The sequence below is a fragment of the Felis catus genome, chromosome C1 (genome assembly GCF_018350175.1).
Source record: "Felis catus isolate Fca126 chromosome C1, F.catus_Fca126_mat1.0, whole genome shotgun sequence".
Classification (NCBI taxonomy): Eukaryota; Metazoa; Chordata; class Mammalia; order Carnivora; family Felidae; genus Felis; species Felis catus.
In genome coordinates this window covers 19,700,340-19,716,515 of record NC_058375.1, presented here as the reverse complement: position 1 = coordinate 19,716,515, position 16,176 = coordinate 19,700,340, and the positions used below count along the sequence as shown (strand labels likewise).

Here is a 16,176-nt window from a genome sequence, read left to right as displayed (position 1 = left end):
GTTCAAAGTCAAGGTGCAGGTTCATTTGGCTCTCCTGTGAGGGCTTGCTTCCTGGCTGGTAGATAGCAGCCTTCTTCCTGTGTCCTCACCTAGTGGAGACAACACTTCCTCCTCTTATAGGGACACTGTTCCCATCATGGGGCGCCACCCTCCTGACCTCATGTGAACCTTCCAAAGGCCATCGTTTTTGAGGTTAGGGCTTCAACATGTGAATTTTGGAGAGACCTTCAGTCCAGAACAGTTCCAAAGCCAAGTCAGTCAATAAGATCTATCTCTATCCCTGCGATCTTTCCCCCCCTCCTTCCCCATAGGTAATCTTTTTATTTTTATTTTTATTTTTAGTGTTTAGTTAATTCATCTATTGGTTTTTCTAATGAAACTATAAGCAAATATACTCTCTTACATAAATTTGCATCTAACTATAGAAACCAAATATATTTGTTGCCCTTCTCCCTCATTTTCTTACACAAAAAGAAGCATAGTACAACCTGGTGAGTATACTGAGGACCACTGAATCGTACAGAGTGAATTTTATGGTATGCGAATTTTATCTCAATTTTTTTTTTTTAAGAGAAGCATACTATAAACGCTGTTCTGCACCTTTTTTCCCTAACAGTTTGGAGATCACTTTACATCCCCTTAAGAGCTCTTTCTCATTCCTTTTTACTGCTGTATTTTAAAAAAAATTTTTTTTTTCAACGTTTATTTATTTTTGGGACAGAGAGAGACAGGGCATGAACGGGGGAGGGGCAGAGAGAGAGGGAGACACAGAATCGGAAACAGGCTCCAGGCTCTGAGCCGTCAGCCCAGAGCCCGACGCGGGGCTCAAACTCACGGACCGCGAGATCGTGACCTGGCTGAAGTCGGACGCTTAACCGACTGCGCCACCCAGGCGCCCCAACTGCTGTATTATTATACTCGACACTCTTAGTTGATTCAACAATCCCCCACTGATGGACACTCAGGCTGCTTCCACTCTTTGTCCTTGCAGACAGTGCTGTATGAAAAGCCTAGTGCGTGTGCCATTTCATGTTTTTAAAGGAGGTTTTGAGATTCCATGAAATGGGATTGCGAGTAATTGTGAATAGAGTTCTGCTCGATGTTGCCAAATTTCCCTCCATAGGGGCAGTAGGATTTCATCCAGTCAGTTCTTAAGTCTTGACCTCAGTCTCTGCTGCTCAGGGCCTGTTCATCCTTGACCTCCCATAGACGAGGGGTGGCGGGGGGTGGTCACAATCAAGTCTGCATCCATTCCGCTGCATCTCAGAGGGTCTGGGAAGGCCAAGCACAGGACAGGGCAGGCTCAAATACCTACTTATGCCCTCCTACTCTTCCCCTTCCCTAGCTGGATCCTGTTTGATGAGAAGAACTTTGAAGGTGACCAGCACATTCTCTCCGAGGGCGAGTTTCCCACTCTCACGGCCATGGGCTGCCTAGCCTCCGGAGTCCTGGGCTCTCTCCAGAAGGTACCCCTGGTGAGTACCCTTGTCCAGTTCCGGGCAACCGCTGAGGCAGGGGATGCTGCTGGGGGAGTGTGGGCGCCGAGTCTGTCCTCACTGTCGGCTCGGCTGCTGGGGCTTGAATCCAGTCTTCCTCAGAACGACCCCAGCTTCCCCTGACCCCATGGCTTCAAAGTCAGTTCCACTTACTAGAGATTTATTGAGCACCCACTGTGACAGGTCTTGGGGACACTGACACAAACCAGACACAGCCCTGATGTCAAGGAACCCATGACCACACTGACATAAAGATTACAATGCAGAGTGGTGTGTCCAGATGTAGAGGTGGTATGGGGACAGTAGGGACTAGCGCCTCTGGGGTGGGCAGGGGACGGCAGCCAGACAGCTGAGGTGGGGCTTCTGTGCAGGAAGGAGTGGAACAGAGAGCCATCTCTGCTGCGCGGTGGAGGACAGAAGGGTGGGACAAGGCAGCGGGGTTGCTGCTACAGTAAGCCAGAATAAACGATGATGTCCTGCACCAGGGAGGAGACGGAGGGAAGTGACACAGGCCATGTTAAGGAGTCAGAGTCTATAGGACCGGGTGGGCCCGCTGTTAGAGCACAGCAGACAGCTGACCACTGAGCCCCTACCAGGCTCTGGGCAGTGTTTCAAAGGCTTCCATGCACTAAGATGTTTAGTCCTCACCAGAGCCCGAAGAGGTTTGTTACTACCATCCACTCCCTTTTCCACATGTGAAACTGAGGCACAGAGAGGTCATGCGACTTGCCCCAGGTCACACAGCTGGTGACAAGCAGAGCCAGGTTCTCCCAGAGGCAGCCCAGCTGCTGAGTCCAAGCTTTACAACTATGTGTTGGGCTCTGAACGCAGACAGACCGGATTCTGAAGCCCAGCTCGAGGGATTTGAGCAAGTGGCTTAATCTCCTCCAGACTCAGTTTCCCCTCTGTTAAGCAGGGATAATAAGAGCACCTACCTTATAAGGTTGTTGAGAAGTTATAACGAGGTCAGGTAAAACACTTAGCACAGAATCTGGTGTGTGGTAAGCCCCGAATACGTGAGAACTGCTATAATTACCCATATTATTATTATTATTATTACTGTTCTTAGAAGTACCATGGACTGGCACTAGGGGGAGGTTTGAGGGGACAGTAGGGGGCCCAGTCTGGTACATGCTGCATCTGAGAATCTGGGGGACACCCAGCTGGGGGTGTCCAGGAGCCCAGGACCCTGTGAGGCAGACCTCAGGAGGGAAGAGGGCCTGAAATACTGATCTGGGAATCGGAGTATCTGGAATTGGGGGCTGAGTCTGGCGCCGGGGCTCTCTCAGCCTCACCCCTTCTCCATACCCCTGGCCCCAGCACTTTTCAGAGCCCTCCATTTTTCTGTATGGACTGGAGTGTTTTGAAGGGAAGGAGATCGAGCTGGACAGAGAGGTCCGCAGCCTGCAAGCCGAGGGCTTCAACAACCACGTGCTGTCCGTGCGGATCAGGGGGGGCGTGTGAGTGTGTTGGGGGGGCATAAGGGCGGGGGCTGCTAGGGAGCGAGGGCTGGGTCTCTGGCCTCTTGCCCCTTCCCACCTCCCCTCCACTCCCCGCCCCCATCCAGGAGGGAGGGAAAGGTTCAGGCTAAGGAGGGTCTTGGACCCCAGCCCAGGTTCTCCAGGACCCTCCTCTGCTCTGCAAACTGCCACTTCCCAGCCTCCCTCTCCTTCCTCGGGACCCTAACACCAGGCAGAGAAGTCTCAGCATGAGAGAAAAGGAGACGGAGAATGTTCTCTCATCTGTGCCTCCTCCTCTGTCTGTGTGTCTGTCTGTCTTCCTCTCTGCATCTCTGGCACCTGCTGGACCCAGCTGGGTGCTGTGTGAGCACAGTGACTTCCGGGGACGCCAGTGGCTGGTGGGCAGCTGTGAGATCACCAACTGGCTGACTTACAGCGGGACGCAGAGGGTGGGTTCCCTCTACCCCATCAAGCAGGTGGGTAGCGTGTCGGGTTGTGTGTTTCCCATATTTCCCAAACTCAGCCTTTGTGTATTTTTGTCACAGTTTTGCCACGTCGTCATCGAACCATTATCTACTTAACACTTTTCTCTAAACCAGCTCACTTGTTTTTTACACTTTGTCCTTATCCTAAGGGCTGATAACCATAAAATCATGGGTTTGATGTGTATGTATGATTTTTCTTTAATTGACATGATAATAAACACAGTACTATTGAATTTTTAGCAATAAGTTCATCCACTTAGGGTGAAAAATCATCTCATGTACCAACCAGAAATAATAAGCAGGCCTCACTCTGGGAGACACTATCCGCTCCTGAGTTTCTCTGTCTGTGAGCACGTGTCTGGACCTGTTTCTCATTTATGTGCATGTGCATTGAGGTGGAGGCATGGCCGTGGTGTGTGTGTGTGTGTGTGTGTGGGTGTGGGTGTGGGTGTGGGCGCGCACACATGCCTGTCTGAGGATATTTCTGTGGCCGTGATATCATTTGTATCCACGTGTCTGTGCTTCGCAGGTGACATAGTTGGGTGTGAGGTGTGTATATGACCACACGTGCCTGTTTTTGTGACACTGTTGAGACAGTATGAGGGTATTTGTGTGGCCCTTGTATTCACACTCTTAGGGCATCATTTCTAGAAGAAACCTTGGAGGTTATCTCCGGCCCTCACATTTACAGTTGGGGAAATAAAGGTCCACAGAAGGGAACAAGGATTCGCTCTGTAATCTTGGGCAAGTACTGTACCTCCATGGACCTCACTGTCCTCATCTTTAAATGTTAAAAAAGAATTTCTTAATGTTTATTTATTTTTGAGAAAGAGAGAGACAGAGTGCAAGCAGGGGAGGGGCAGGGAGAGAGGGAGACACAGAATCTGAAGCAGGCTCCAGGCTCTGAGCTGTCAGCACAGAGCCCGACGCGAGGATTAAACTCACGAACTGTGAGATCATGACCTGAGCCGAAGTCGGATGCTTAACCAACTGAGCCGCCCAGGCGCCCCTCAATTTCTTCATCTTTAAAAGAGGGATAACATAGGGGTACCTGGCTGGCTCAGTTGGTAGAGCACATGACTCTTGATCTCAGGGTCGTGAGTTTGAGCCCCATGTTGGGTGTAGAGATTACTTACCAAAAAACTAAAAAAATAAAATCTGTTGAATAAAATAAAATGAGGGGGTGCCTGGGTGGCTTAGTCGGTTAAGCGTCTGATTTCGGCTCAGGTCATGATCTCACCACTTGTGAGTTCAAGCCCCGTGTCGGGCTCTGTGCTGACAGCTCAGAGCCTGGAGCCTCCTTTGGATTCTGTGTCTCCCTCTCTCTCTGCCCCTCCCTCGCTCATGCTCTGTGTCTCTCTCTCTCTTTCAAGAATAAATAAAACATTAAATTTTTAAAAATAAAATAAAATGAGGATGACCTATATGATGGAATTTTCTGGAGGACTAAAGACAGACAGTGTTTATAAAGCCCGCAGGATGGTACTTGAGTGGGTAGGCATTCCACACACGTTAGGTATGATTCTTCTGTTATTACCATCACCACTATTCAAGGCCGCCGGCCGATTTGTGGCAGAGCCTGGTCTGATGTGTGACAGCTGGATGCCCTCCCCACCATGGTACTTCTTCAGCATGGACGTGTGTGTGTGTGTGTGTGTGAGTGTGTGTGTGTGTATTCCTGCATACATCCATCCTTTTAGCAAACATGGGGTGTGGGGTAGGCCGGGGGAGGGGCCTGCACATCACTTAGGAAGCGTGTTTGCATGGCTGTGTGTCTCCGTGGGTTTGTATCTGCCACAAACTTCTGTGCAACCGTGTGGACCTTGGGTGTTGCTGCCAGTGCGTCCCTCTGCACATGGCTGTGGGTGTTTGTGGACGCGGAGCCGTGTGGCCGTGGGTGTGCACCACGGATGTGCCCCCCGGTGCATGGGTGTGAAAGAAAGGGTGGCTTAGAAGCAGGGCCCAGGAAGGGTTCAGGGCATGGAGGAGGGCTTGGGAGCTTGGGATCCTGGCGGGTCCAGAGTTGAGGGTGTCAGGGGCCCAGGTGGGAGCATCCCTGCCCAGGGGTCCCTCACTCAGCCTCCCCTGCTCACCAGCGCCGGGCTTATTTCCGCCTCTGGAATACTGCACTGAGGGGATTCCTGGCCATGCCGGACCATGTGGAGGACATGAAGGCCGGCCGTGTGGTGGTCTCCCAGCCCCAAGAGGGAGGAAGCTTCATCTGGTACTACGAGGACGGGCTGCTCAAGAACCAGGTACGAGTTGAGGGGCGGGGACAGGGACCCCAGAGCCTCAGGCACTCAAAGCCCCGTTTCCAGGGGAAATGCCAGCCTGCCCGTCAGACGCAGGACCTGCCCTTGGGCCAGAGAGATAGAGAGATACACACAGATGCCAGGACCCTGGGCAGGTAGAGGATGCAGGCGCCGCTTCCCTGGCCAGTTCGGGCTCTTCTCTGGGCCTCGGTTCCCCATCTGTAAAACGGGAGTGTTGAACCAGACCCTTCTAAGGGATCTGCCAGCTCTGATATCCTGGGGAGAACTTGGGTCCTATTAGTAATGACAGATTCATGGGGCGCCTGGGTGGCTCAGTCGGTTAAGCCTCCGACTTCGGCTCAGGTCACGATCTCACGGCTCATGAGTTCGAGCCCCGCATCGGGCTCTGTGCCGACAGCTCAGAGCCTGGAGCCTGCTTCGGATTCTGTCTCCCTCTCTCTCTGCCCCTCCCCCACTTGTGCGCGCGCGTGCGCGCTCTCTCTCTCTCTCTCAAGAATAAATAAACATTAAACAATAATAATAATGATGATAGATTCACTCCACAAACATCTCCTGAGCACCTACTATGTGCTAGGCCCTGTTCTAGGGGCCGGGAATACAGCAGTGAGAAGATGGAAATGACTCCTGCCCTCCCGAAGCGTACATCGTAGGGGGGGGGAGAGACAGAGACAATTTGAATGAGTCAAATATCTCTGTGCCTTAGGTGATGCGAAGCGCAGGAGAAAAAAGTAACTAGAGGAGACTAGGGACACTAGAGTGACACTAGAGTGACAAGGCCGACTCTCCCCCAGAGGGTGGCATTTGAGGGAGCCATCTGTGTAGATGTGCGAAGGAAGAGTGTTCCAGGCAGAGGCAGCAACAAGTGGAAAGGCTCTCGGGTGGGAAAATGCTTGGCAGCAGGACTAGAAGGTCCCCCCACTGGCTGGAGCTAGGCGAGGGAGGGAAGGTTACGGCGGTGCGCACCTTTGTAGGCACAAAGGGGTTTCGTCTTTTACTTACTCTCCATTTCATAGGTGAGGAAACTAGAGCACAGAGAAGTTAAGTAACAAGCTGAAAGTCACACAGTCAATTAGTGTGTGAGAGCTTGTCCGATGTTAAATCCTGTGCGTTGGGAGTCAGCCATGAAAGTCTTCCTGGACGAGCTACTTTTTTTCCAGACCTTTGATGGTCTTTCACACCGAACCCTCACAACAGCCAGCACTCAGGGATTCCCATCCCCAAGGAAAACAAAACTCAGAAGAATTAAGAGATTGGCCCAGGGTCACAGTCCACGAGAGCCAGGATTCAAAGCTGGGTGTGTCAAGGGTGTCGGGCTGGAGGAGACCCTGTGGGGAGGAACAGTGCCTGATCACCTGCTGGGGCCTCAGGTGGCCCCTACCATGAGCCTGCAGGTGATTGGGCCCCCCAGCACGGGCTCCAAGGTGGTACTGTGGGCTGAGAGCCGCCTGCCCCGCCAGACGTGGAGCATCAGCGAATCGGGCCACATCTGCAGCGAGATGTTCGAAGGCCGGATCCTGGATGTGAAGGGTAAGGGGGCTCGTGTGCGGGAGAAGGCACCTGAGGCGGGTGCGGGCAGTGGAGTCCTCAGCAATCTCTGACCATCTTCCCCATCTCTTACCCCTTCCCACAGGCGGCCGGGGCTATGACCGGGACCACGCAGTGCTGTGGGAGGTGGCCAAGGACCGGGCGTCCCAGATCTGGACAGTCCATGTGCTCTGACCACCCCCACCTCCCAGCCCTGGAGGCTTTCCCTGGGATGAAATGTTTTTATAGGTTTTTTGTCGTTGTTGTAACATAAGCTATTTTCTAATATGCTCCCAGGTATCCTCATCTTTGTGCACCTCGATATTTGGGGCTGGGGTGCGGAATTGTTCACCTGCCTTCTTTGCCCGGTACTCGCCCTACTTTTCTCCCAGCTCAGGTTCTAGGGCTCAGGTGTAAGGCCTCCCTCTGCCACCAGAGGGAGCCCTGGGCCCAGATTAACTGTGAGTGTGGTCTTTAAAGCTGTCTATCCCCCCTCAATTGATGGGTTCCAAGAGCCTGCTCTGAGTCCAGTCTGGCGCTGAGCTGTGGGGCACAAACACGAGCCAAGCCCCTTGGTACCTGCCCTCAGAGAACTCACAGTCCAGTGGCAGATTTTGACAGGTAGGGTGATACACTGAGTGATAAGAACGGAAGTAGAAGGATGCACCGGGAGGAACCTGAACCACTTAGGGGCACAGGGCAGGCCGCTCGGAGGAAGGGATGCTCCTTTCTGAGGTGTGGAGAATGGGAAGGAGTCAGCCAGGCTAGGGGGTGGTACAGGGAGAGTGTTCTAGGGAGGCAGACAGTGTGATGGGGTCACAGTGGGCCAGGCAGGGGAAGTGAGTGGGAGACACAACATTCGCCTTGCCCACCAGCACTCCTCTTAATTTCCCCCCACTCCGGTCTCAAGGCCTAGAGGTCTGGCCTCTCAGTCAAAGAAGCTAGGACAGGGGGTCTGAGTTCTTAACCCAGCCCAGAGATGGCAGGACCTAGAAGAACAGCCCCCTCCATCACCCAGTTGAGCCAGCACTTCCCGGTCCCTTGGCCAAGGTCTTCTAGGAAGAGGCAGAGACGGTCAAGGCCCTTGGGGGCTTCTCTGGGTCTCCCTTCCCTCCTCATAGCTCCCAGTACCACCACCGCAGACCCAGGAGGGTAGAAGTGGTTAGAGCAGTTGTGCGTCCTTCCTGCCTTCCCAGCCTGGGGTCGGCGGGAAGGAAGTGGGCGGCCTCCTCTTCATCCTTCTCAGCACCCCTGCTGGACCAACATCCAGTATCCGGTGAGGACAGGAGGGTGACTGTGGGGCTGAGCCCTTGCAGCTGGGGACGTCCAGGGATGGGGTTGGGGCTTCCTCTGGGACCATCGTGCCCAAACACCCAAGGATGGGTGAAGCAGGTGCAGTTAAAGAGGTTGGTGAGGGTGGCAGGCTCTGGGCCATGTCCCTGCGCAGGGATCCTAAGGGGAGAGGCCAAGGCACTGGGACTTCGAGGCAGGAACGCTGGGGTCAGCGCCCTCTGGTGCTACCTCTCCTCCTTCTCCTGCATGGGAAGGTCCTTGGTGCTACCGCCAACCTGGCTCTTGGGGCCCAGTGATGTCCAGTGACCACACACGGGACCCCACTCCAAGTACAGGACAACTTTATTGACCTCCAGCTGGGTGGTACTTGCCCCCTGCACATCAGTACCTCCTGGTGTTGGTCATGCCTCCAAGGCACTACCTGTCAATTCCCACAACCTGGTCATCTCTGGCACTAACCCCTCCCAGGGGCTGGGTGGGAGGAGCTTCTCTTGCTAGAGATGATGGCAGCCGAGCGATGGTCTCAGGGGGCACGGGGCTAGGGCTGAGGCATGTCACCTCAGCTGAGGTAGAAGAACTGGACGAGGATGTTGGCCAGGAAGAGAAGGACACTGCCGCCGCTCAGGCTGCTGAGGGGCGGGGTCGCACTCTTGGGTTTCTTGGTGGTGGTGGCGGCGGTGGTGGTGTTTCCCAGGACTCCGGTCTGTATCTGCAAAAGAAGAAGTAGGACGAGCTCGGGGCACTTGCAAAGCTCATGTTATCTAGAGACCTAGTTCCCCTACCCTGATACCATAGTTCTCAATTCTCTGTCCCTCATGACCACGACTTCTGCCGCAAGGCCCTGCAAGGACAGTTGGTTGCTTCCTGCCATGACACAGCCAAGGTGAAAGGGGGTTCCTCCTCCCCTTACCACGGGACCTTCCTTTCACCTCCGCTAAGCCACCAGCTCCTCCAGGACATGGGGGATGGGAACCTGTGGTCTCGGCCCCCGATCTGACTAGCTGGGCCAGGGTCTGAGACTCTGAGCCTGTTTCTTCGTCTTCTGAATGAGCCCATCATATAGTCTTGAGGTCCTGTGTCACACGGCCGGGCGGGGAGAAGGTACCTGGCAACGGGTGGGTGGGTGCGGAGGTGGGGAATGTGTGACCTCTTGCTGGAGGAAAGCACCAGATGGTTGATCAAACTGTTCTCAGTGCTTGATCAGGCTGCAACTAAAGCTGCTCTTGATGGAGATTAAGCTGTTTTTGATGGTGATCAAGCTGTTCTTGATGCTTGATCAAGCTGTTCTTGATCAAGAACTTGATGGCTCTGGTCTCCTACCGGGACTAGTGCCCTCAGGGCACATGGGATACTGTGAAAGCTGCCTCCTGGAATAGCAGCTGAGTCTGAGTCTGCGGCTGTTTCTGGAGCAGGAGATTTCCTTCTTCTTTGCATTCCCAAACACACTGGCTTCTCTCCCTGGGGGGATCCCTGCTATCTCCACGACCAGATCTGGCTCCACCTGAACATGTCTTGGCCCCTTCCCAACAGGGCCACTTCCCCAGCTCCCCGCGGATTGATGCCTTCCTCACTCAGAGATGCTTCAGCCCTTATCCCACAACACCCCCTTGCGTGCCTCAGTGTGCCTGGTGCCCTGTGAATGCTCCCCAGCCTCAGGTCCAGGATTCTGCCCAGAGACAGACCTCAAGCAGTCTGACCCCAGCCAGAAGGGCTGGAATGCTGGGACCAGGCCCCTGAGTCCTCGGTTCCCCTGCTGGAGCCTCTCTTCCCATGCAAGAAGAAGGCTCAGTGCCGGGAAGCCTGTATTTCCTCCCTCCCATGCCAGGCAGGTCTGGAGAATCCTGGGCGGTGGTGCCAGGGGCTCCCAGGGTCTGTTCTTACCTGAATCATAACCAGGAGACTGATGGTGAGTAGGAGGAAGAGGAAGCCCTTCATCTTGGGGGAATCTTGGTGGCTCTCTTGGTAGCAGCTTTTAGAGATGAAGGCAGGGTTGTCTGCAGGCTGCTTGGCTTGGCTGCTTTTGAACCAGGAGGCAGGGGAGGCGGGGTAGAAGCGGGAAGAAGGAGGGCCCAGGGGTGGGGGTGCTGCTTCCTTTTTACAGAATTCAGGATTGAGCACACCAGGCCCTAGATTCTTAAGGCCCCCTGTAGATGGTGGGTTCTGGATGGGGACCGAGGCCAGTCTGGGGACGGAGGTGGGCAAAACAATGCAGCAGCTGCGGAGACAGTAAGCAGGGCTCTGGGCCTGGAGTCATGCAGAGTGGGCACGGAATCTTGGTTTAATCGCCTATCAACCCTGAGACCCTGGGCCAGAAACTGCCCCTCTCTGACTTTTAACACAAGAGCTGCCAGGGATTAAATGCAATGTAATTAAGACCAGAGCAGGGGAGGGGAGCGGATTTAAGACCTAGAATTTTGTAATTTGGATACAGAAAATAGCAGATCGGTTGTTTGTACTGTCGACCTTAAAACATTTCTTTGATCAGCAAAAATGGGTTTATTCAGGAAGAGCAGAGAATTGCAATTTGGGATAAGCAAGCGACACCAAAAAACCAGAAGATAGGTAAGCAAAAGAGAGAAACTTTATTTAAAACAGAAGGAGGAGGAAGTTGGGAGGGGTTGTTTTGAACAAAAGTGCCTGCAAGTCCAGAGTCGTGATGATTTCTCATTGGCTGAGTTGCTGGGTAGTCAGTTTCTTCTAGGAGTTTGCCGTGTACAGCTTTTCCTGTTGGGGTCTGTAAACTGACAGTTCTTTCTGTCATTGAGGTTGAGTGGTATGGCAGGAGAGCTCCCCCTTCTAGCCTCTTTGACTCCATTTTACTGAGGTTTCCTTTTATTTCCACATTTCCTTCTTCTGATCAAGAGCTTTCTTGAGAAGCATCTCTGATCAAGAGTCAGGTTTTCCTAATTCAGTGGCCTTTTGTCCCTCGGTGCCAGGAAGTGCCTTTCCTGGGTGTCATGTCCCAATCCGAGGGCAATTGTACAGGCTGGAAACTCACATCTGAGTGAGAAGGAGGGGAATCAGGAGAATTCTCAGGCACTTCCCAGCTAGAGTCCATAGTTATCAAGGATGTAGTATTGGAGATCATCTCTTTATTGGGTACATTATTTTACAAAGGTTTGACAGGCAACAAGTATAGAATCAAAAGTAACACAACAGGGGTGCCTGGGTGGCTTAGTCAGTTAAGCATCCAACTCTTGATTTCAGCTCAGGTCATGATCTCACGGTTCATGAGTTCGAGCCCCACATTGAGCTCTGTGCTGACAGAGCCTGTTTGGGATCCTCTCTCTCTCTCTCTCTCTCTCTCTCTCTCCCCCTCCCTTCGCCCCTCCCCCACTCATGCGCGCGCGCGCGCGCGCGCGCGCGCTCTCTCTCTCTCTCGCTTTCTTTCTCTCTCTCTCTCTCTCTCAAAAGAAATAAACTTAAAAAAAAAAAGTAACACTACAATTCCAAATCGTATGGTGGTTCCAAACCAGGACCCTTGCTCTGAAAGTAGCCAACTGAAAATATCGGCACGTATTCCAACTTAGGGGAGAAAAGTTCTCCCTGTGGAGGCAAAACCCTGAGTCCCGTATGTCCTGGAAATGACTGCTTAACTTGGCCACAAAAGCAGAACAGTGAATACTCTGCAAGAACCCATTGAAAGAATTAACTGAGTGCATTTGCGAAAATACAGTGCAGGTATGAACATAAAGCTCCAGTTGGTGAACTTTTTGCAAAACAGCAAAACTTCAAATGTGTTTTTTGTTTTAATTTTTTTTAACGTTTATTTATTATTGAGAGAGAGAGACAGAGCATGCGCATGGGAGGGGCAGAGAGAGGGGGGAGACACAGAATCCGAAGCAGGCTCCAGGCTCTGAGCTGTCAGCACAGAGCCCAATGCGGGGCTTGAACTCACAAACCGTGAGGTCATGACCTGAGCCAAAGCCAGACACTTAACTGAGCCACCCAGGCGTCCCTCAGTGTGTGTACGTGTGTTTTAAATGTCTATTTACTTTTGAGAGAGTGAGTGGGGGAGGTGCAGAAAGAGAGGGGGACAGAGGATCCAAAGTGGGCTCCATGCTGACAGCGGAGGGCCTGATGCTGGGCTCAGGAACTGTGAGATCATGACCTGAGCCAAAGTCGGATCCTTAACCGACTGGGCCACCCAAGCGCCCCCTACCGAAGTGTGGTTACTTTTAATGGAAGCAATTAGGCCTTTGCAATATTGAGGTATATCTCCTTCTATTAAATGTGGGTCAAAGGAGGCAGGGGCCAAGTGCATGGGATGTCCTGTGACTATCCAGGGGGTGGATCTGAGATTTAGAAGGAACAATGGCAATGTGTCAGGCCAAGGTATTTGGAGGGTATCTACAATCTTTGCCAGTTGAGGTTTATTAGTGCCATGTTCAACTGGCCCTGAGGGTGGAGGCACAATTGTGTGGGGCTCGAACTCATGAGCTGTGAGATCATGACCTGAGCTGAAGTTGGACGCTTAACCAACTGAGCCACCCGGGCACCCCTTAATGGTCTTTCTTTTAGGTGACTCATCTAGGGTACAAGTGAGGTGGTTTGCCAACTCAGTTAAATCTGGAGTAGACATAGTTTCCCATTCCATCCTGGTCCTTTTAACTAAAAGAGAAAGATCCTGGCTTGGCCCATTAATAAATTTGAAGGTCTCCCCAAGAGAATCTAACATCTAAAGGAAGACCAGAATTTTCTTTGGAAACAATCTGAAGTTAATTATAACAGTCATGAACAGGTTCATCAGATTTTTGTGTGCAAGCCTGAATTTTGTTCCCATGACAGGTTTAGGAAAAACTATTGCAATTGCTCGGTTGAACTTTTTGGCAAGTGTTCCAGCATTTTGCCATGAGTTAGGGGCTTGTTTTTAAAAATCCTGTTCATGATGTTCCCATCAGGCAAGCTTTATCCAAGGTTTGGCCTGGTCCTCACCAACAAATCTGAGAAACTGGTCTGGTGAATTTGAATAGCTAGTAATTCTTCAACAATCCTGTGAGGGTCTTCAGTCAGTTTCATAGGAAACTCTTTAACTATGGCTCACAATTCAGCCTTCATCCAGGGAACAGAAGACTTTTGGGGGTTATTGAATCCTCAGAAGACTTTCTTTTTATTATTTTTTTTTAAATCCTCAGATGACTTGACTTTAAAGGGGTCATGTGTCTGGAAACAAAGAAAAGGGGAGAGGGAAAAGAGAGGCCTCATAAGCACTTTGTCTTTAATTTTTTGCCTCGGTCTAGAAATTGTATTTTGCAGAGAGGCGATTTTAGATTCCTGATAACATTTGGAAGCTTTAAAACATCAAAAGAGGCATCCCATTCAGTTTTGACAATTTTAGATCCACGGTTGTTCAATTCAGTTTTGAGAAAAGTAAGTTTGAAGATATCGAAAGTTCCCCATAATGAGCATTCATGTTCTAAATTACTTTTGGTTAAGTGATCCACTTAGTTAGAAATGCACATGAAAAGGGACTGAAATTTTTAAACATAAAACCAGCTGGTGTGCCAGAAAGGAGGGACACATTCTCAAAGCATTTTTGGTTCCTGGGATCTCATTTGATACAGGTTTTTCTAGAGGGGAAAAATATATATATCCTAAACAGTCTAGTTCCAATGGGAATAGTTTCAAAAAGCAGTCAAACCAAAAGCCAAACAAGTACTCTAAGAAAGGACAAATCCTTAAAACAGATCCTGAATAAAGCCTAGAGAGCTTAAAACACAATAATGAGTGGAGCTTGAAATCCAACAGAGAGTTACCTGCAAGCTTCAGTGTCAGTGAGAAAGCAGTGAGCTCAATGGTCCTGGTAGGTACTAGCACTGTTTGCTCACCAGCCTCAGAGTTGTTGGGGCGGTGGGGTGGGGTGGGGAGGGGATAGGGTCATCTCTGGATCCCACTTCTGACACCAAGTAATGTCAACCTTGAAATAAAACTATCAGTTATTCTACTAGCAAAAATGGGTTTATTTGGGATACTAGAGAATTACAGTTTAGGACAAGCAACCTACAGAAAATACCATAGGCTAGTCCAACAAGCAAAGGAGAGAAATGTTATTTTATGAAGAAGGAGGAAGTTGGGTAGAGTTGTTTTGAACAAAAGTCCAATAGAGAAAAGCATGAGATCAAGGTGATGACAGTTTCTCATTGGCTGAGTTGCTTGGGGTAGTTGACTTCTTGTAGGAGATGCAATGTACATCTCTTCCTGTTGAGGCTTATAATTCATGGTTCTTTCATATTGACAATTCTTCTGTTGGGGTCCATAATTGACAATTCTTCCTGGAATTGGCCTTGAGTGAGATGGCATGAGAGCTCCCCCTTCTGGCCTCCCGACCCATTTTAATGAGGCTTCTTTTTATTAATTTTCACAGTATCAATCTAGGATGGATGGGAGGAGGGCTAGTTGAGGGACAAGCAGGTGACTAAAACTGTAGCAGAAGGGATTCCGGGTGGGGATGGCCATGAAATTCCAGCATGGGGTGGAGAATGAGATAAATCACAAAACTGCTTAGATTGTGCTCTGTTCTGTTTTTTTTTAAATTTTTATTTGTAATGTTTATTTATTTTTGAGAGTGAGCACGCGAGCTTGAGTGGGGGAGGGGTACAGAGAGGGGTAGATAAAGAATTCGAAGCAGGCTCCAGGCTCTGAGCTGTCAGCACAGAGCCTGAAGTGGGGCTTGAATCCACGAACCACGAGATCATGACCTGAGCTGAAGTCTGGCACTTAACCGACTGAGCCACCCAGGTGCACTGGTGCTCTATTCTTTACGCATTCTCTTACTTTATTCTTTCAGTGGGGCTCTACAATAGGTTTTATAAATATCCCCATTTTCTGATGAAGAAACTGAGACTTAGATATTAAGTGACCTGTACAACGTGGCAAATGGTGGAGCCAACCCCATTTGAACTTGAATACCACAGCCATGTATGTAACCTCTGGGGCTTCCCCAGAAGTTACTGTTTAAGTCTTGATTTCCCGCCCCTCTCCCTCCTAGAGGACTCAGTGGTTGACTCAAGCCCAGCCATAGCCTCACCCACTCGCCCTTCCTTTGTCTATTTTGTGCCGTATTTGCATGGCAGGTAGTAAAAGAAAACCCCTTTCACTTCCCTTCTGTGGTTTTAAGCCTCATGTTGCAACCCTTAGAAAAACCTGAGTGGGCCTTAGGGGCCTCTAACCCTGGCTACAAAGAAAGAAAAAAGAACTGAGAGTGGAGACCCCTGGGAGAAAGCCAGGAAAGGGAGGGAGCAGGAGTCTTGAGGCCCCAGGGGGGAGGGGGGGGGGTCCGGAGGGAAGTGGGAGGAGCTCTCAAGTACCCATCACTGGAGTCTGAGCCTTGGGAGGAAGAGGGAGGGGGTTGCAGCACATATTACAATATGGTCTGTCCTGCATCCTTCATCCCCACTGAGAGAGGGGTGTGATCCAATAACACCACAGAGCACTCTAAGGTAAATCTTCCTCAATCCGCCCATCCATCCACCCATCTGCCTATCCATCCATCTCAGGCAATTTATTGATACCTACCGTGTGGCAGGCAAGATGAATGAGTGAGGGTCCCTTCAGGTGAGGACTTCATAGAGGGAGACAAATACCGTAATAATCACAAAACTGAACAGGAAATGCTGTAACAGCAGCAGGACTGTTAGAATGCACA

The 16,176-nt window shown here is 51.0% G+C and overlaps 2 protein-coding genes and 1 long non-coding RNA gene across 3 annotated transcripts in view; 1 reads left to right on the top strand and 2 right to left on the bottom strand.

The window, feature by feature from the left end:
• CRYBG2 (crystallin beta-gamma domain containing 2) overlaps window positions 1–7,544 on the top strand; it is a 29,909-nt gene extending 22,365 nt beyond the window's left edge. Inside the window, exons 17-22 of the mRNA XM_003989742.6 lie at window positions 1,346–1,475; window positions 2,817–2,956; window positions 3,309–3,432; window positions 5,538–5,696; window positions 7,082–7,241; window positions 7,345–7,544. Of these exons, the coding sequence (XP_003989791.4) occupies window positions 1,346–1,475; window positions 2,817–2,956; window positions 3,309–3,432; window positions 5,538–5,696; window positions 7,082–7,241; window positions 7,345–7,433 (802 nt within the window). The 3' untranslated portion in view covers window positions 7,434–7,544. The remainder of the gene's footprint in view (window positions 1–1,345; window positions 1,476–2,816; window positions 2,957–3,308; window positions 3,433–5,537; window positions 5,697–7,081; window positions 7,242–7,344) is intronic.
• A 1,311-nt stretch (window positions 7,545–8,855) lies between these two features.
• On the bottom strand, window positions 8,856–10,513 carry CD52 (CD52 molecule). The gene is given in 2 exon segments (NM_001368851.1): window positions 8,856–9,240; window positions 10,413–10,513. Coding segments are annotated over 2 exon segments (204 nt in total). The 5' UTR covers window positions 10,467–10,513; the 3' UTR covers window positions 8,856–9,090.
• Window positions 10,514–11,090: 577 nt separating this feature from the next.
• On the bottom strand, window positions 11,091–16,127 carry LOC123379528. Its single transcript, XR_006584066.1, has 2 exons — window positions 16,047–16,127; window positions 11,091–11,531 (listed from the first exon to the last, which is right to left on the bottom strand). It is a non-coding gene; the product is annotated as an uncharacterized LOC123379528 (long non-coding RNA).
• Window positions 16,128–16,176: the final 49 nt, after the last annotated feature.